The sequence below is a fragment of the Formica exsecta genome, unplaced genomic scaffold, assembly GCF_003651465.1.
Source record: "Formica exsecta isolate Colony F162 unplaced genomic scaffold, ASM365146v1 scaffold741, whole genome shotgun sequence".
NCBI lineage: Eukaryota > Metazoa > Arthropoda > Insecta > Hymenoptera > Formicidae > Formica > Formica exsecta.
This window is the reverse complement of record NW_021853508.1, coordinates 64,949-82,628: the sequence shown is the minus strand read 5'-3', so window position 1 is coordinate 82,628 and position 17,680 is coordinate 64,949. Positions and strand designations below refer to the sequence as shown.

Below are 17,680 nucleotides of genomic sequence, written 5' to 3'. Positions count from 1 at the left end.
TATTTTTTATATTAAAATATGTCAGATTAAGATATAAAATAACTCAAAAAGTACTTAATAAAAAAATACTTTATTATAGTGTTTTGAAAAACTCTTGAAATAAGCTACAAGAATATGCAATAAAAAGTGAGGATTTCCATTTAAGAAAACATCGATCACATTGATTTGGCCTTGAAAAGGTCATTCAAGGTCAAGTCCATATTTTCATCATGTGTCCCCCTGTAAATCATACAACTTTTGTCTAAAACATTTTTGTCTTAAACTCTTAGATTTTAAGATATTTTAGTGGATACATTAAAATGGCCTACCCTGTATAAGTCATATGGAATATATATTTATTTTGGATAAATTTGCATGTATCGCATTCTAAAATGTATAACGTACCGCAGAAACGATGAAAAGTATCCAAGTTATGCTTGAGTTAAACGGCAATAGATCGATAAACGTAGAAAATTTAATAAAATAACCAAATATTTGTATCAAATTGGCTCACAAAAATGTATTTGGCAATGCCATAAGGTTAATATTTTCATTATGCACGGTTGCAAAATGACTACTATTCAATTTTATATGTCGGAAACTCGCACATTAATTTTATTACACAGTTAAAAAGAGAAAAACATCACAAGAACAAGATTAGTCATACCTCGTAGTTTTTTGACACTGTGTTTGACACAAATTGCTCCATTATTTTACAATTTTGAGAAACTTGCAATTAAAGTTATAAGAAATTGCCACTTTAATATATTTCGTTATATTATAAATATAGTATGTGTGTGACACGTTAAAAAAGTTATATTGCAATTAAAATAAATATGTTGGGGTTTTCAGCCCTTAAGAGAAATTTATTAAGATCTCTATATCACACAGTTTTCAGTTAGGTTTTTTTAAGGGTTTTTTAGATCGCTAAATACAAATCCAATTGTCAAAATCGACAAATTTAAAATGGCAGAATTAATATGGATATTAAAATTTAATATTTTGATTTTTTTCAAAAATTTATATATACAATATATATGAATTTGTCAATTTTGACATTGGATTGTATTCAACGATCTAAAAAATCCTTAAGCACGAATAAACATAATTATAAACTATTAATGATCTAATTCAGAGACTCTATAACAGAGACTCCATATATAAAACCACGAATTTTTATTAACCATAGTTGACATAACAAATTCTTTTTAAGGGCGGAATCTTAACAACATACTTAATTTTGACTACAATAAAACTAATACGTCACATACCGTAGTTATAATATGATAAAATACATTGAAATAGCCATTTCTTCCAATTTTAACTGTATTTTTCTCAAAATTCTGACATAATGAAACAATTTGGAAACCGAAATCGCATATTCAACGTTAAAAAAACTACAGGACATGATTAATTTTATTTTTTTTTGTGTTCTAAAAAAAGTTATTTTTTATTTAAAAAAATATATTTATCATTATTATTTGCACGTATAAGAAAAAATTTCTTTTGCGTGTCTCGTTATTGTTATGATACTAGAATTCGTAGCCTTCTGTAGATTTAAGAGATTTGGAAGATATCTTTGTTTCAGAAGTATGGATAATGAAACAATCCACGAAAGCTACATGTGTTCTATATCGCAACGTACAAACGGCGTCCTTGAAGTCGCGCAAGAAAAGTTTTGTAGCAAATTTATATCGACCAATGCATTCATGTAGACTTTAATCAGTTTTGGTGGCAAGAAACCGCGAAAACGTCTTTTCGAATAGTCGTGCTATATACAGTTATAAATTTTTATAATTTCCATCAATGAAAAATGCATGTGCGAAATCTTTTATATCGTCTTAAACACATGGAACTTGCTTGAATGTTCTGAACCGATTTAATTAGACATTTCTGTGGCTATTCATTTTTATAATTTGCAATTATGATAAAAATTTTGTGTCATAAAGAGAATGGGAGAGAGAAAGAAAGAGAGGGATGAGAGAGAGAGGGAGGAAAGAGGAAGAGAGAGATGATGCACCACTCACCAGTCTGTCCTTTCCCCAAGGTCTTTTCCAGCCGATAAGGGCCGACGTACTGATGAGTCTCCTGGGTGTTGGACCCAATGGGGCTCTCTTTGCCCTGCATCGCTGCCGAGCCTCCGCCTTCCTCTTGGTCCGCCAGATTGAATGGTTGTTTTGTACAAGCCACTGAGGTCGAACCACACAATTCTTCTTCCTCTTATGCTCTCCACGTTCGTCGTTATCACTTTTTTACGAGATTGCGTATCGGTCTACTGTGTTTTACCGCGATTTTGTACAACATTGTGCACTTTGTTAATAGAATAATTTTAAGGCTGGACTTGCGATGAAATATAAGAAATGCTTTAAAGACAACTCAATAAATTGTCTTTGATTTAAATTTTTTTAGTTTTATTCTAACACGAACATCCAGAAACAAACAATGTGATATACGTTAAATGTCAATTTGTCGTCAGTATTCCACCTTTTCTCGAATATCATATACATTCTGACTCAAACACAAATTATTTGCGAATATTATCGTTGCCTTCCACTCTAATCAGACGAGAACAATAATAAATCACGTGTCACATACATCCATCGTTATCTCGCCAGCCTAAATTCTTCTCCTTCAAAAGACGATATTTATTGGACGTTCGGCGATGAGAGGGATCGCCAAATACTTTCAGGCAGAAACATCATATATCTAAATACACTCATGCTAACATCATTACTATCGTGAATGTTTTTTTATCTTCGGTGGATGTCTCTTGCGAATTCTTTTCATATTGTCTCTTTGACCATGCATTGACAAGATTGCTGATAATAGCTGATCCGTTATTTGAATTAGCGAGGTATTAAGCGAACAATATAGAGGTATTGGGATTTAGATATTTACGAAAATACTCGCTCCTGCATCAGTCGTTCGTGGTCCGCCAGGATTCCACGAAAATGGAGTTGGGCGCCATTATGATTTGAGGAAAGACACCACACAGCACCCTGCCTTGTCAGGCTGAGTCTCAATAAAATCGGCCGTTTTTAGTCGCTCATCATTTCGCAGTTCCTCCACTTCACAATGATTTTCCTTGTTTGTCCGCCGACTTTAATCAAATGTATAGCCAAGTCGGATATTTCCCGTTGACCGTCGATATCCACTTTGCTCGGCACTTGTACTAACAAAACAATTTAACAATCTTCTCAACGTTTTCTAGACACTTTCGGATCGAGCTGGCACGTACGCACGGGCACCCTCCTTTGCTTGAGTCATTCTATTCTGCACGCATTCACGCATCGATGTTGCTATAATCTAGCAATAAACAGCGTGATTGTGCTTGCGATCGGAACTCTTTATCGCGATGAGAAACCAACCCTCAATAATCTTTATCTTCACGTTTTATATAGATTATATATTTTTTTGTTCTTTTCATTGAATTACATTACCATTTTTAGCGATGAAATTTAGCCCCGTCTTACGGAACTGACGACGACTACCACGGCGCTCCCAGTTCGATTATGTACCGGGCACACAGAGGGGGGTAAGCAGTGCGCGCGCATCCCCACGCCCGTTAACGAGAAGACTCCTTCCGCCCTCTGCGTGCATAGAGAATCATCACCCACCAACGACATGAGGGTGTCAAATCAGGCTCTGGAAAACGTGGCGGACAAGAACCGCCGCGTGTCCATCTTCAGGGGTAGCAAAGCGCGATACGCGAGGGTAGTGTTGCAACCACCGTCGATACAAAGACAATTGCCGGTGGTTTGTGTCCGGGCTTCATCGTGGTTGAGTAGGTTCTTTGTCATGTGAGGATGTTCATAGCTTGTTTTTTTTCCTGCCATTAATTTTGTTATTTAAAAGGTATATATAGTTCGTTATTTTTGTCCTCCTATTAAAAGGTGATTGTATTTCGGACAAGTTGTCAAAATAGTTGTATTCGGTAGATAATGTGCATAGTATAACATGTATACTGTAATTTTGAATTTATATTATATATTAATATATTAATATATTGAATATATAATAAATATATATTTATTTCTTCTATTGTGTAAAATTATCCCAAAAAAGACAAAATATGAAAATATTTTTATGTATAAATATTTTACACACACACGCACACACACACACACACAAATAGATATTTTACGACACTTGGAAAGAGTACATTATTTCAACAAAAATGGGATATATAATTATTTTTTATTTATTATAAATAAAATATTTACATATAATGCATTTGGATTTACACCAAGAAAAAAAGAGGAGAATGTTATTATAAAATATTTTATCTAATACATTGTATTAATATAAATGGCAATATAGTAGTAATATACAGGGTGAGTTATTTTAATCAACACACGCAAATATCTCGTAAAGTAAGCAAGATGAAAAAAAATGTTTTATACAAAAGTTGTAGGGTTCAGAGGAGGACACATGATGAAAATATGGACTTGGCCTTGAGTGACCTTTTCATGGCCAAGTCAATGTGATCGATGTTTTCTTAAATGGAACCCCCCATTTTTTATTGCATTTAATTGATCTGTCTTATTATTCTGTAAATAAAAGTATTACGGTAAGATTATCGAAAATTAAATATTTTACGAAATATTTTTTATATGAAAATATGTCAGATTAAAATATAAAATAACTCAAAACGTATTTAATGAAAAAATACTTTATTATAGTGTTTTGAAAAGCTCTCGAGATAAGCTATAAGAATATGCAATAAAAAATGGAGGTTTCCATTCAAGAAATTAAAGATGACCTTTACATGACCTTCAAATGACTATCCAAGGTCAAATCATTGCTACCATCTTATGTGCCCCTTGAAATCATACAACTTCTGTCTGAAACATTTTCTACTAAAACTACGTGATATCGAGATATTCGACTGACAAAAATAAAATGGGACACCTTGTATATACAGGGTGTCCTAGACCACCCGTACACCCCTTTTCTTTTAAAAACTAAGCATTTTAGAGAAAAACGTTTTGAACAAAAATTGTATGGTTTTGAGGGAAACATAAGATGGTGTCATTGGTTTGACCTTGGATGGCATCGTTAAGGTCAAGTCAAGGACACCTTTAATTTCTTAAATGGAATCCCCTATTTTTTAAGAAAAAGTATGTAATTATTTACAATGAATTTTTTTAAACAATTATTTGTTATATATATATATATATATATGGATATATCTCACTCTCTCTCTCTATGCGCGCGCGTATGTGTATTTTTATAAAAAAGTGGACATCGCAGCATGAACTTAAGAAAAACAATTGCTTAGATTGTCTTGGATAATAAGAGATAATTTCATTTTAAATATATAGAAGAATTGTTCTAAAAGAAGAACCCGTCGAAGATAAAAAAGTTTTCATCATATTACTCTTTTAAACGTAATAATTAATTCTTTTTCAGCGAGAGGAAGAGAGGGAGAAAAAAAGAAGCCTTTAAAGACATTTTCCCCATATGTATAAATATGCAGGGAAAATTATCTGCGGCAAGGCATGAACTACCACGGAAGAAAGCAACTTGTATAAGCGCTAAAGTGCAATATACATGGTGATTCGCTCAATCTATATATAATGTTCGTTACTTTCGAAATAAAACGGATTGCCTCAACTTAACAGACCAAAGATAGTGTTATGTTTCATCGTGTTTCCTAGCTAATTTATCTTTATTTTTTTAAATTTTGTCTCGCGCGTTACTCTGTTTTTCAAACCTATACATTTCGCTAAATTTTCTATAAAACATACAAAGGAAATGAAAGGCAATCAAGAGTCAGCGCGGTAATTTGTGCGCATATGTTTTATTACAATCAAATTATATTGATATTAGCCTTCATTTACAGACAGACACGGAATGTTTATATTATGCTTATACGGATGTGATCGATAAATTACCAAAACTTTGAAAGTCATGCCGTCTTATTTGTAAACACTTCTTTGTATTTATATTTACTGTATGTATCATGCGATATGAAAAGACTTGACATTCTGTCTCGAACATACGTGTGTATTGCCAGTTATTTTTTAATGTAGTATATTTTATCGGGCAATCTCTTTCTGTCTCAAAATTACATTATACAGGGTGTCCTAGACCACCCGTACACCCCTTTTCTTTCAAAAACTAAGCATTTTAGAGAAAAACGTTTCAAACAAAAATTGTATGGTTTTGAGGGGAATATAAGATGGTGTCATTGGTTTGACCTTGGATGGCATCGTTAAGGTCAAGTCAAGGACACCTTTAATTTCTTAAATGGAATCCCCTATTTTTTATTGGATATTCTTGTAGCTTATCTCGAGAGCTTTTCAAAACACTATAATAAAGTATTTTTTCATTAAGTACTTTTTGAGTTATTTTATATTTTAATCTGACATATTTTGATATAAAAAATAAAATATCTCGTAAAATATTTAGTTTTCGATAATCTTACCGTAATACTTTTATATACAGAATAATGAGACTCGTCTATGCTTTTTTTTCCTTTAATTATAATGTATTAGTACTATTTTTAATCTACTATCCGATAGTTAACAAAAATGTTATTTAGTTTTGTTATTTATCTTTTCTTCTGTTTAAACTTGTTCTGGCTAGGAGAAAGTTGATATTATTAAATATTTACAAATAAACGATTTGGCAAAAAATATTACTATGTTAATATATGTATAGAATCTGAATTGCTTAATAATAAGAGCAATCACCCGAAAAATCAAGTTGAAAGATCGGGTTTTATTCTTGGTTTGACAATGAGTAATTAATTTAGCAATACTGCAATATATTTTTCTTGTTAAATATTTGTTAGACTTCTGGAAAGATTACTGAGAAATATATAGAAAACATATTAAAACATTTAAACTCTTTTATAATTTAATTAAAACATTTGGTATTTTTTGAAAGAAGTCCAAATAATGAACTAAAAATTATAAAAATTAACGAGAAATAGTTTCAGATTTAAATAGGAAAACTGGCACGCGCCTTGGCTCTTATCTGCCAGTTTTCCCTCTTAATTGTTCTTATCCTGAGCTTATTGTTGTTATTATTGAGTTTCAGATTTATTTCTTATGTTATTACGCACTGTTTACCGCATTAGATTCGGTAATTATTTACTATAACGGACCCAGCTCCAATGATGTTGACCTTGACATATGTTGTCAAAAATATAAGGGGGCGGAACCCACTGTGTCCATGCATATACTTTACAATGCGAAGCGAGGTCAGCCCAGAATCTTTGTGTGAATGGGAAAGTATATGCGTGAACGCAGTGGGCTCCGCCTCCCCTTCGGGGGGGCTCCACTTCCGGAAGATATAACCTAACTCAAACCTATTTCTGAAAATTTTATTTGAGTTATACAACGTCCTGATGCGGATGGACGAAGAAGAGCGAATTTTAAATGGATCACCCCGTATATCGACCTGTAGACGAGTACTGTGGAGAGAGAAAGTTAGCATAATAAAGAGATTTCACCGTAGGTGAATGAGAAGGAGAAAGAAACAACAGCCGATGGCACCGAGAAGAAGGGGTGCTTAGGATCGATAAATATATGTATAGGAAAAGGAATATAGAGAGAAAACGTGTAACACCGGGAAACTCCTGGGGATGACTACTAATAAGGTGATTCAACTCAAAAGAACAAGCCGTGTTTCAATCTGGATCGGTAATTCAATTGTGTTTTTTATGCTAAAACAAATTTTCCCACATCAGCGGTCACGATGTCGAATTAACTGCGATATGTTGATAAAAAAAATTGTTATACGAATAAATTTACATAATAAAATAAAATAAATGATGGAAATCAGTACGTCATTTACATTAAAATGCAAAAAGAGAAGTGGCATATAATCCGCACACATTCCGCGTTTGTCAAAAATTTTTCTAATGTACTGAATAAAAATGGAACAAATTAAGTCATTTCTTTTCTTAAAGCAGAGTACCTAATGAAATGATAAATATACATCACGTATCACATACAAATTATTGTATCCCAAAAATCAATTGGATATACTATATAAATTTTGATCTTTTGTAGAAAAAATGTTTCAATTTTAACAAATTGAGTTTTAATTGCTTAGCTTTTAACACACATACTGTATTACCCAAACTCTCTCTCTCTCTCTCTCTCTCTCTCTCTCTCTCTCTCTCTCTAATATTTTTTCTCACATCTTTTTAATATATCTTACAGAAACTAGGAGAGGAGATTCATTATATTAATAGAGAAGTTAGCTGACTTTTATAATTATTATTACTAATAATAATTATCAATCTAATAATTTATTAATTTTTGCTACATTTACATTTTCTGCTATTTATACTCAGGTTTCTTAGATTTGAAGCTAAACATCAGGAGCATCACTTTCAGGTTTTAAAAACACAAGTATGAGCGATTGACTTAGCATTGTCTACTTGCTGTTCTCTACAACACAGAATTAGATAACCGTCATAAATTTATAATTATCATCACGAATGACGAATCAATTTGTGTTTTTAGTGTAAAACATATAATTGTTTTTAAGAAAAACTATGTAATTTGCAATAAGCAGCTACAATTATTTTTTAAAAGATTAAAATGTATATTAAAACAACGCTTTACATTAGTTTGTTAGACAGCCATATAGACTTGGCGTCTTCCTTTTACTTTTTTTAAAAAGGTAATTTTTTAAGCGGGATAGCTCAGATTGTCAATTGGCCGATTGAACACTAGAATCTTCTGATCTGTTAATAGTGCTAGTTACCCTAGGCGTTTGTGATATGTCTGAATGTGTGCTATCGGGAATTGGGGCGTGTGCTAATAAGATTTTCCCAATTTTTTAATGGTTTTTACTTTTTAAGTTAACTCACTTTCATTAAATTGCATTTATAAGATTTTTTCTCTCTCACATTCTACCGTAATGTGAGACAGAAAGAATTTTACAAACTTTTTAAAATTAATCATTATTTTGATATGTTAGAGAAAGCTTGTAGTCAATAAAAATAGTACAATTGACAATGAGTCTAACTTAATATCTCTTTGGGGATTTTCCTTCTTTATGCCATATAAAAAAAAATCGCTGATAAGGAAAGGAACAAAAGAAAAAATCGATTAGTTCCGTTGATGCACGTTTGGTGTTTATTTTCCAAACTGTTTCCATTTTTTCCGGTTTTAGCTTAAAAAAATAGAGAAAATGTCTACGAGCGAACGTCGTCACGTGAATAGAAAGCCCGAATAAAGTTATATATACCATCGTTTCACCTCCTGGATCCTTTCACTTTTTAACCCAATTTCCATTGTTAAACTAAGACTGTGTTTCTGTCACGTCTATTGATTATTGAAGTATTTTTAATTAATATCGTTATATCGTTAATATTCTTTTTTATTTTTTTCATTATTGTATTTTTTTCTGAAATTAAAAAAATATTGTAATAAGTAATTAATTAATTCAATTCCATCTTTAATAAAATTGTATTAAATTATGAATATACGTAATAAAAAAATTAAGATTGCTGTATTTTGCTTGTAATTTTATATCTCTTTTATTTTCCATGTACGTCGGCGGTGAAACGAATGACATATATAAAGAATGATTAATACAAATCCTTGATGCTCCCTGGCCATTGCTTATGAACATCTTGTTTTTGTTACAGTTCACTTTCGAGCGAAATAAGCTGTATAGGCGTATCATGACGAATAACTGTTCAAAATAGTTTTTACTCATTTTCAAGGAGGACATCATATAAATTAAACCGCGCAAACTATTAAAATGTCTTTAGAATATTATAAACTTTTCTCCACGGATGTAATACATGTGTTAAATGATTATAGCGCAAATATTGGAATCAGATTATAATAAAAATAAAAACTTTAAACAGTTTTCTGACAGAAGAGGGAGAAAAAAAGAACTTTTTTTAAATTTTTCATAGATAAAGATCGATCCAGATCAGCGAGCGATGCAACAGCATTTTCGCCGATAAAAGTTGGATTTTTACGTGTTTTTCTTATGCAGAGAAATGTTTGTAAAAAATATTTTCTACAATGATGTTCCTCCTCCTCATCATCACTCTCCATCACTAGCGTGCCATAATATGCTAACTTATGCGGCGGATTTGCCACAATCGTACAACCGCGATCTCCCACGGATTGCGCCAGTTCCCTTATTTCCAAGTTTCCCCACTCATGTTTTCATCTGCTTGGGTCCATGGAGAACGTGCGCCAAGCATAGTATCATATCAAATACCACTGTGCAAAGTATTCCTCGCGATCAAATTCGCGCAGAGAAATCTTTTTCGAGGAATTTCCTAGAGGGAGAGAGAGAGAGAGAGAGAATTCAATAACTAGTTACGGTGAATTAAATATGAGGATTCTCTGGACCATCATTCTTCTTTGTCTTGTCGCCGTGATAGTTGCGGTATATGCCAAGCCCATGATTTACAAGAAGAATGAGGACAACGTCTTCGAGCCAGGTGAACAAACAGTTTGTTATTTGTTTGAATGTTCACTTTCGCTGTTAGAATGTCCTGTGAATATTTTCTGTGAAATCCAAACTTTCGTTAGCACGCGAGGGATAATAACGTCGTATGTCGCGATATATCTACATATAAGCCGCGTGTTTTCCAATGCACATCACCTACGCATACATACACGTCAATATTATTTCAAAACAGAACAATAAAAAAGTGGATCCATTATCTGCGCTGCAATAAAAATTGCATGCGGACGAAAGTTATACATAACAGTTTTCCGACAGTTTTGAGGCGATTCTAAAATCTATTTTTACTCAACAAGGATAAAAAAGGATTTTCTTAGTTTGCGTAATTCGCGTAAATGCGTTATTCCAAAACCAATTAAATAGAACACAATCAAGAAAATAATATTTTGTTTCGCACATAACGCAAAAGACAATAAACGCGACATTTAAAAAATAATGTTTTAATATTATAAAAAATTTGTTTAAATTTATAAAAACTTATATTTTGTTTTTCAATTTAAAAATCCTATGGAATTATGTAAGTAACACACGCATCTCTATACAGAGAAATGGACATGGAAAGAACTTTCACCATAATTATTGTTGGTGTTAATTGATACAATGCACACAACACACTCTCCCGTGCTACTCTCACATCTCTCATGTATATTATCGTCTTATGTATCTTCACAATAAATGTATATTAATCAAAAAAAGAAAGGTGCTTGTTAAAATCTTACTAACTATACAGGGTATCCCGAAATTAAATATCAAAACTTTGGGAGAGTGTGAGGATCGATAAACTAATAAAAAAAGTTCTGTAGAGATTTGCTCGTTTTTGCTTCATTTTGGAGAAAATCGCAAAAAAAGAAACAAAATATTCAACAAAAAACGTACAACACTAAAATTCTTAGATTTATCGAAAATTATCATGAGATAAAAGTTGTAGAACATGGAATTACGATAAGAGAGTGAATTAAAATTCAAACAACATGAAATAAATAAGTGTAAATAAACAAGTAAACTGAAACGAAAAAAGCTCTCATTTTTTTACTTAGTTATTACTTATTCAAGTAATAAATATTTAAGTAAACAGGATACACACATACAATAATCTCGTGTTATCATGTATTTATTTACAATCCTCTAATTTTATCTCAAGAAGATTTTAATTCACTCTTTTTCCTTATTCCATGCTCTACAACTTTTATCTCATGATACTTTTTAATAAACCTAATAATTGTAGCGTTGTTTTAAGTTTACTGGTGAAAATATTTTTGTTTCTTTTTTGCAATTTTATTCAAAACGGAGCAAAAACGAGCAAATCTTTAAAAAACTTTTTTTTAGTTTATCAATCCCTCACACACTCCCAAAGTTTTGACATTTAATTTCGGGATACCCTGTATAAACATCGACCTTTTGAGACTTTCGAATCCACGTGAGCCGATATTTGACAGGTATAAATAAAGAGCTTTTTAAACCACGTATTATTTACGACAAAATTCAAGACAGAATGCTATTTATAAATTTCGTGTTTTGCAATGCAAAAAATATTGGAACACGTTAACATAAATAAAAGTATATATTAGAATACTTGTATACATTAAAACATGTGACGCATAAAATTATAAATAGAACTCTGTCTTCAATTTTGTCACAAATTATAAATTGTCTAAAGAAGCTTTAACAGAATCGTGACATCAGTCAGAGTAACGTGTAGGTTTGATCATAACATGAGATTTACATATATTGTGCTTGACAAAATTAAAATATCTCATTAGAATATAATCTGTATATTGTACATTATCAATAAAAAATACTTGATATCGCATCCGACACTATACAATACATACATATATAAAATAATAAATTTACGATAAAAAAGTTATTTTTAATCAACTAACAAAATAGGAAACATCAAAATCCCATATATATACATTTTTTTTAATTCCATGCGGTCATTCCCATGTTTTCTGCAAAAAAGTACTGTGGATTTAATGACGATATGCGCGTCTACACGAGAATATATTGTGATAAACAGTACCTCTTGTAGGCCTTGTGTTTCTTTGATAAAAATATTTTTTTCATAGATAATCTCAAAGTATGTCACAGTATTTTTCGCTACAAAACATATGGATAACTGTGAGAAATTTTTAAAAGTATATATGCATGAAATTTTGATGTTTTCTAGTTGCTTTATTATTTGTTTACTTCAATAAAACATTTTTTATTGTAAGTTTGTTATTTCATATATGTATATATTACCATATTTTTTATAAGCCTGCTTATTTCATTAATGAATTTCAAATTTTCGCTCCAAAAACGCTGAACTATCTAAGGTCACATCAATGGCACCATCTTATGTACCCCTTCGAACCAAACAACTTTTGTCTGAAATGTTTTTCCGTATCTTCCATATTTTTCGAGATATTTGACTGGCTCTTTTAAAATGGACCACCCTGTATATGAACTTTTCTTTTCCCGGGATATCTGACTATATATTATGATAAATCTAACCGAATAATAGTATATAGGATTACATTTAACTAAATTTGTTTCATATATATATGTATACAGGGTGTGTGACAAATAAGTGACCAAACAAAAGATGGAGGTAGATTGAGCCAAACTGAAAAAAAAGTCCTGTACCATTTTGCGATTTTCGTAATAATTATTGAGAAATTAATTAAAAAAGATTGACCAATTCGTGTGAGTATAAGCGCGCAGTAAAAAGGGACAACCCATTAATGTGTGGTTGCTAGGACGCGAAAATCCATCATTATGTACCGCTCATACATAACTGTTGTCATTTATAGAGCGCTCCTCCCAAAACATTGTCGCGCACATATTTTTGGGTTGTCTCTTCTCGCTGCGTGCTTATACTCGCGCGAATTGGTCGACTTTTTTAAATTAATTTCTCACTAATTATTACGAAAATCGCAAAATGGTACAGAACTTTTCTTTTCAGTTTGACCCAATCTATCTCCACCTTTCGTTTGGTCACTTACTTGTTGGACACCCTGTATATGGTACCATACATATACACATATGTATAGCAAATATAATAAAGATATTATCTAATATAAGCATGTATATAATCGGTTTAGATTATGTATATAGACTCGAACAAAGATTTAATATTTACTTTCACATCAATATACAGGGTGTTAGAAAAGTCTAGAAACGGTCAAATATCTCGTAAACAATGAATTTTAGATTATCTCGAGAGCTTTTCAAAACACTATAATAAAGTATTTTTTTATTAAGTACTTTTTGAGTTATTTTATATTTTAATCTGACATATTTTGATATAAAAATTAAAATATCTCGTAAAATATTTAGTTTTCGAAAATCTTATCGTAATACTTTTATGTTCAGAATAATGGGACAAATCAATTAGTATAAAAAAATAATTGTTTTTAAAGTAAAAAGTATGTAATTATTTAGCATGTATTTTTTTAAACAATTATTTGTTTTTCTCTTTACACTAATTGATTTGTCCCATTATTCTGAACATAAAAGTATTACGATAAGATTTTCGAAAACTAAATATTTTACGAGATATTTTAATTTTTATATCAAAATATGTCAGATTAAGATATAAAATAACTCAAAAAGTACTTAATGAAAAAATACTTTATTATAGTGTTTTGAAAAGCTCTCGAGATAAGCAACAGGAATATGCAATAAAAAGTAGGCAATTCTATTTTAAAAATTCAATTTGACCTTGACCCCGAAACCATACAACTTTTGTCTAAAACATTTTTTTCTAAAATGAATTGTTTACAAGATATTTGACCGTTTCCAGATTTTTCTAACACCCTGTATATATAATGCATGTATATGTATATACAAGGTGTCCCATTTTAAATGCCGCAGGCAAATATCTCGAAAAATATGGAAGATACGGAAAAAGGCATATTTTTCGGAAACGAAGTGAGATATCAAAAAATGTTTCAGACAAAAGTTGCATGGTTTGAAGGGGGCCACATGATGAAAATATGGACTTGATCTTGAGTGACCTTTTCAAGGCCAAGTCAATGTGATCGATGTTTTCTTAAACGGAACCCTCCACTTTTTATTGCATATTCTTGTAGCTTATCTCGAGAATTTTTCAAAACATTATAATAAAGTATTTTTTAAAATTATAAATTCTGTTTAGCTGAATTTTTATTCAAACGTCGTTTCGCATATCATGAATGCATAGAAAAATTTTTTTACTATCATGTCGGACATGTATATTCTCAGTGAAACTGTATTAGAAAATACTGAGAATGAGTAATATCTGTAATGTATCTTATTAATAACAAAAATAATAATAAATTAATTATAAAATATTATGAATAATAAATAAAAAAAATATTGATTTTAATCATTCGTTCATATGGTCATGTTTTTTATTAATAAGTTTTTTTATTAATAACTTTTTAACAAACAACAAGCAACGACTAAAATTTCTTAGATGTTTAACTATGTGTAAAATCATTGCAATGTGAAAGCGTGGGCGGGCGAGAGGCGGAACCCCTCCCCCTGCACCCCCATCCCAAAAAAACTAATCTAATTCAAACCAATTTCTATTTTTTTAAATAAAAACGAGCGACGACTAAAACTTCTTGGATGTTACAAATCAATTAGTGTAAAAAAACAAATAATTGTTTTAAAAAATACATTGTAAATAATTACATACTTTTTCTTAAAAACAATCTTTTTTTTATACCAAGTTTTTATTCTACGTTATGGATCACTAGTGAAACAATAAAATTATAAATTCTGTTTAGCTGAATTTTTATTCAAACGTCGTTTCGCATATCATGAATGCATAGAAAAATTTTTTTACTATCATGTCGGACATGTATATTCTCAGTGAAACTGTATTAGAAAATACTGAGAATGAGTAATATCTGTAATGTATCTTATTAATAACAAAAATAATAATAAATTAATTATAAAATATTATGAATAATAAATAAAAAAAATATTGATTTTAATCATTCGTTCATATGGTCATGTTTTTTATTAATAAGTTTTTTTATTAATAACTTTTTAACAAACAACAAGCAACGACTAAAATTTCTTAGATGTTTAACTATGTGTAAAATCATTGCAATGTGAAAGCGTGGGCGGGCGAGAGGCGGAACCCCTCCCCCTGCACCCCCATCCCAAAAAAACTAATCTAATTCAAACCAATTTCTATTTTTTTAAATAAAAACGAGCGACGACTAAAACTTCTTGGATGTTACTCAGAGTCATGACCTTGACAACATATGTCAAAGTCATTGACTTTTCAAGGGATTGACTTAATATGAATATTTACCAAATTATTTTCTGTGAGACTGATTTGGAATCGATTTTTTTGTTAGGAAAAACGTTGAGGTAATTATAGTTTTCTTTAGATATAAACAATTAAAAAAGAGAAGTTTTTGCATGCAAATAAAACTTCAGAGGAACAAGCAAAGAATATAAATACAATAAAAAAAATATTCTATGGATAGTGTAAAAAATTTTAATTTGAGATTAGTGTTATAATGACATGTGTTATAATTTTAATTTGAGATTAGTGTTATAATGATATGTTGAAAATTGGAAAATTACGACAAACGATGGCTTGTATCGATATTCTTAGAAAAATCGATTTATTCAAATTATGCGATTTTTAAAAGATATTCTATATATATAGCAAACTTTTTACCAAAGTCATAAAAAATTACAAGAGTTATAATTATTTGTAATATACACTGAAACCACTTAATAGCGCGCGGTTCAGGGCTCTGAACATAATAGCGAGATTGTCCCCAACATAACTCTCAAACCGTGAAATTCAGAGTTGTAGCGGTATTGTTTCGTCCACACATTATGTTCCAGTACTGTGTATAGCCAGGAGACAGATACGCGTTATTGCGCGGTTGTACTGCTATCCCTACTTGCGCTACTCAGGTGCGTATGGGAAGGGTTTTGCGTGTTATTCCGAGATTCGCTATTACGAGGTTTCAATGTAATAATTTTTTTATATTAATAATTATTAATTATAAATATAATTTTTTTCTAGTAATGATACCTATATCATCCACGGTAATTCCATTATCCGTGTACAAGGTAGGGTATGGCTTAGGTTTCATATCAAAAGATAAGAAGGCCCAATTGTCATTCAAACCGGAAGATAACATAAAGCTGATAACCAGTAAGTATTAAACTGTAAATGAGATTATATAAAATCTTGTTTCTGTGATGAAATCTATTTCCGCCATTTTTTTGTATTACAAAAATTTGTAATCCGGATAACCAAGCGTGATTAATCGTATTGATTAATCATATTGCTATCATGTTGATTAATATGATTAATCATGGGTGTTTTCCAGCAAGCAATACAGGCGACACAGTGTGATATAGAGTCGACACAGTGTTTTCCTATAACGACACAACTCGACACAGTTGAAAAGTAAAGATAGTCGTAAGTAGAAAAGAAAAGTCGAGATAGTTGTATCAAAAATCAGGATTTCAATTATATTTCAATTTCTGGAGATATAACCTAACCTAACATAAACCTATTTCTGATTTAAAACTAAAATTTGGTTTGGGTTACGTTGTATAACTCAAAACAAATTTTCAGAAATAGATTTGGGTTAGGTTATATCTTCCGGAAGTGGTGCCCCCCCGTAAAGGGGGGATGGGCAGATAAGCTATAAAAATATGTAATAAAAAATTGGGGGTTCCATTTATGAAATTTATGTTGACCTTCACGTGCTCTTGACAACGCTATTCAAGGTCGTACTAATATTACTATGTAATGCGTTACTTGAAACCCTACAACTTTTGTCTGAAATATTTTTGTCTGCTTTGGTTTGGGTTACGTTGTATAACTCAAAACAAATTTTCAGAAATAGATTTGGGTTAGGTTATATCTTCCGGAAGTGGTGCCCCCCCGTAAAGGGGGGATGGGCGGCGGAACTCACTGCGTTCACGCATACACTTTCCCATCCACACAACAATTCTAGGCTGGACCTCGCTTCGCTTTGTAAAGTATATGCATGGACACAGTTTGAGTTATTTTATATCTTAATCTGACATATTTTGATATAAAAAATAAAATATCTCGTAAAATATTTAGTTTTCGATAATCTTACCGTAATACTTTTATGTACAGAATAATGAGACAAATCAATTAGTAAAAAAAAAAAAAATAATTGTTTTTAAGAAAAAGTATGTAATTACCCAGACAGCACAAGGATGTCCTTAGGACGTCCAAAGGGCATCCAGGACATACATG

At 31.1% G+C, this 17,680-nt stretch overlaps 1 protein-coding gene across 2 annotated transcripts in view; it reads right to left on the bottom strand.

Annotated features, from left to right (window-relative positions):
• Positions 1-3,492, bottom strand: part of LOC115243848 (serine/threonine-protein kinase BRSK2) — a 29,958-nt gene extending 26,466 nt beyond the window's left edge. For both annotated transcript variants that reach the window (XM_029821103.1, XM_029821104.1), the window contains exon 1: positions 2,007-3,492. In XM_029821103.1, the coding sequence (XP_029676963.1) occupies positions 2,007-2,106 (100 nt within the window). In that variant the 5' untranslated portion in view covers positions 2,107-3,492. The remainder of the gene's footprint in view (positions 1-2,006) is intronic.
• Between the last annotated feature and the right edge of the window lie 14,188 nt (positions 3,493-17,680).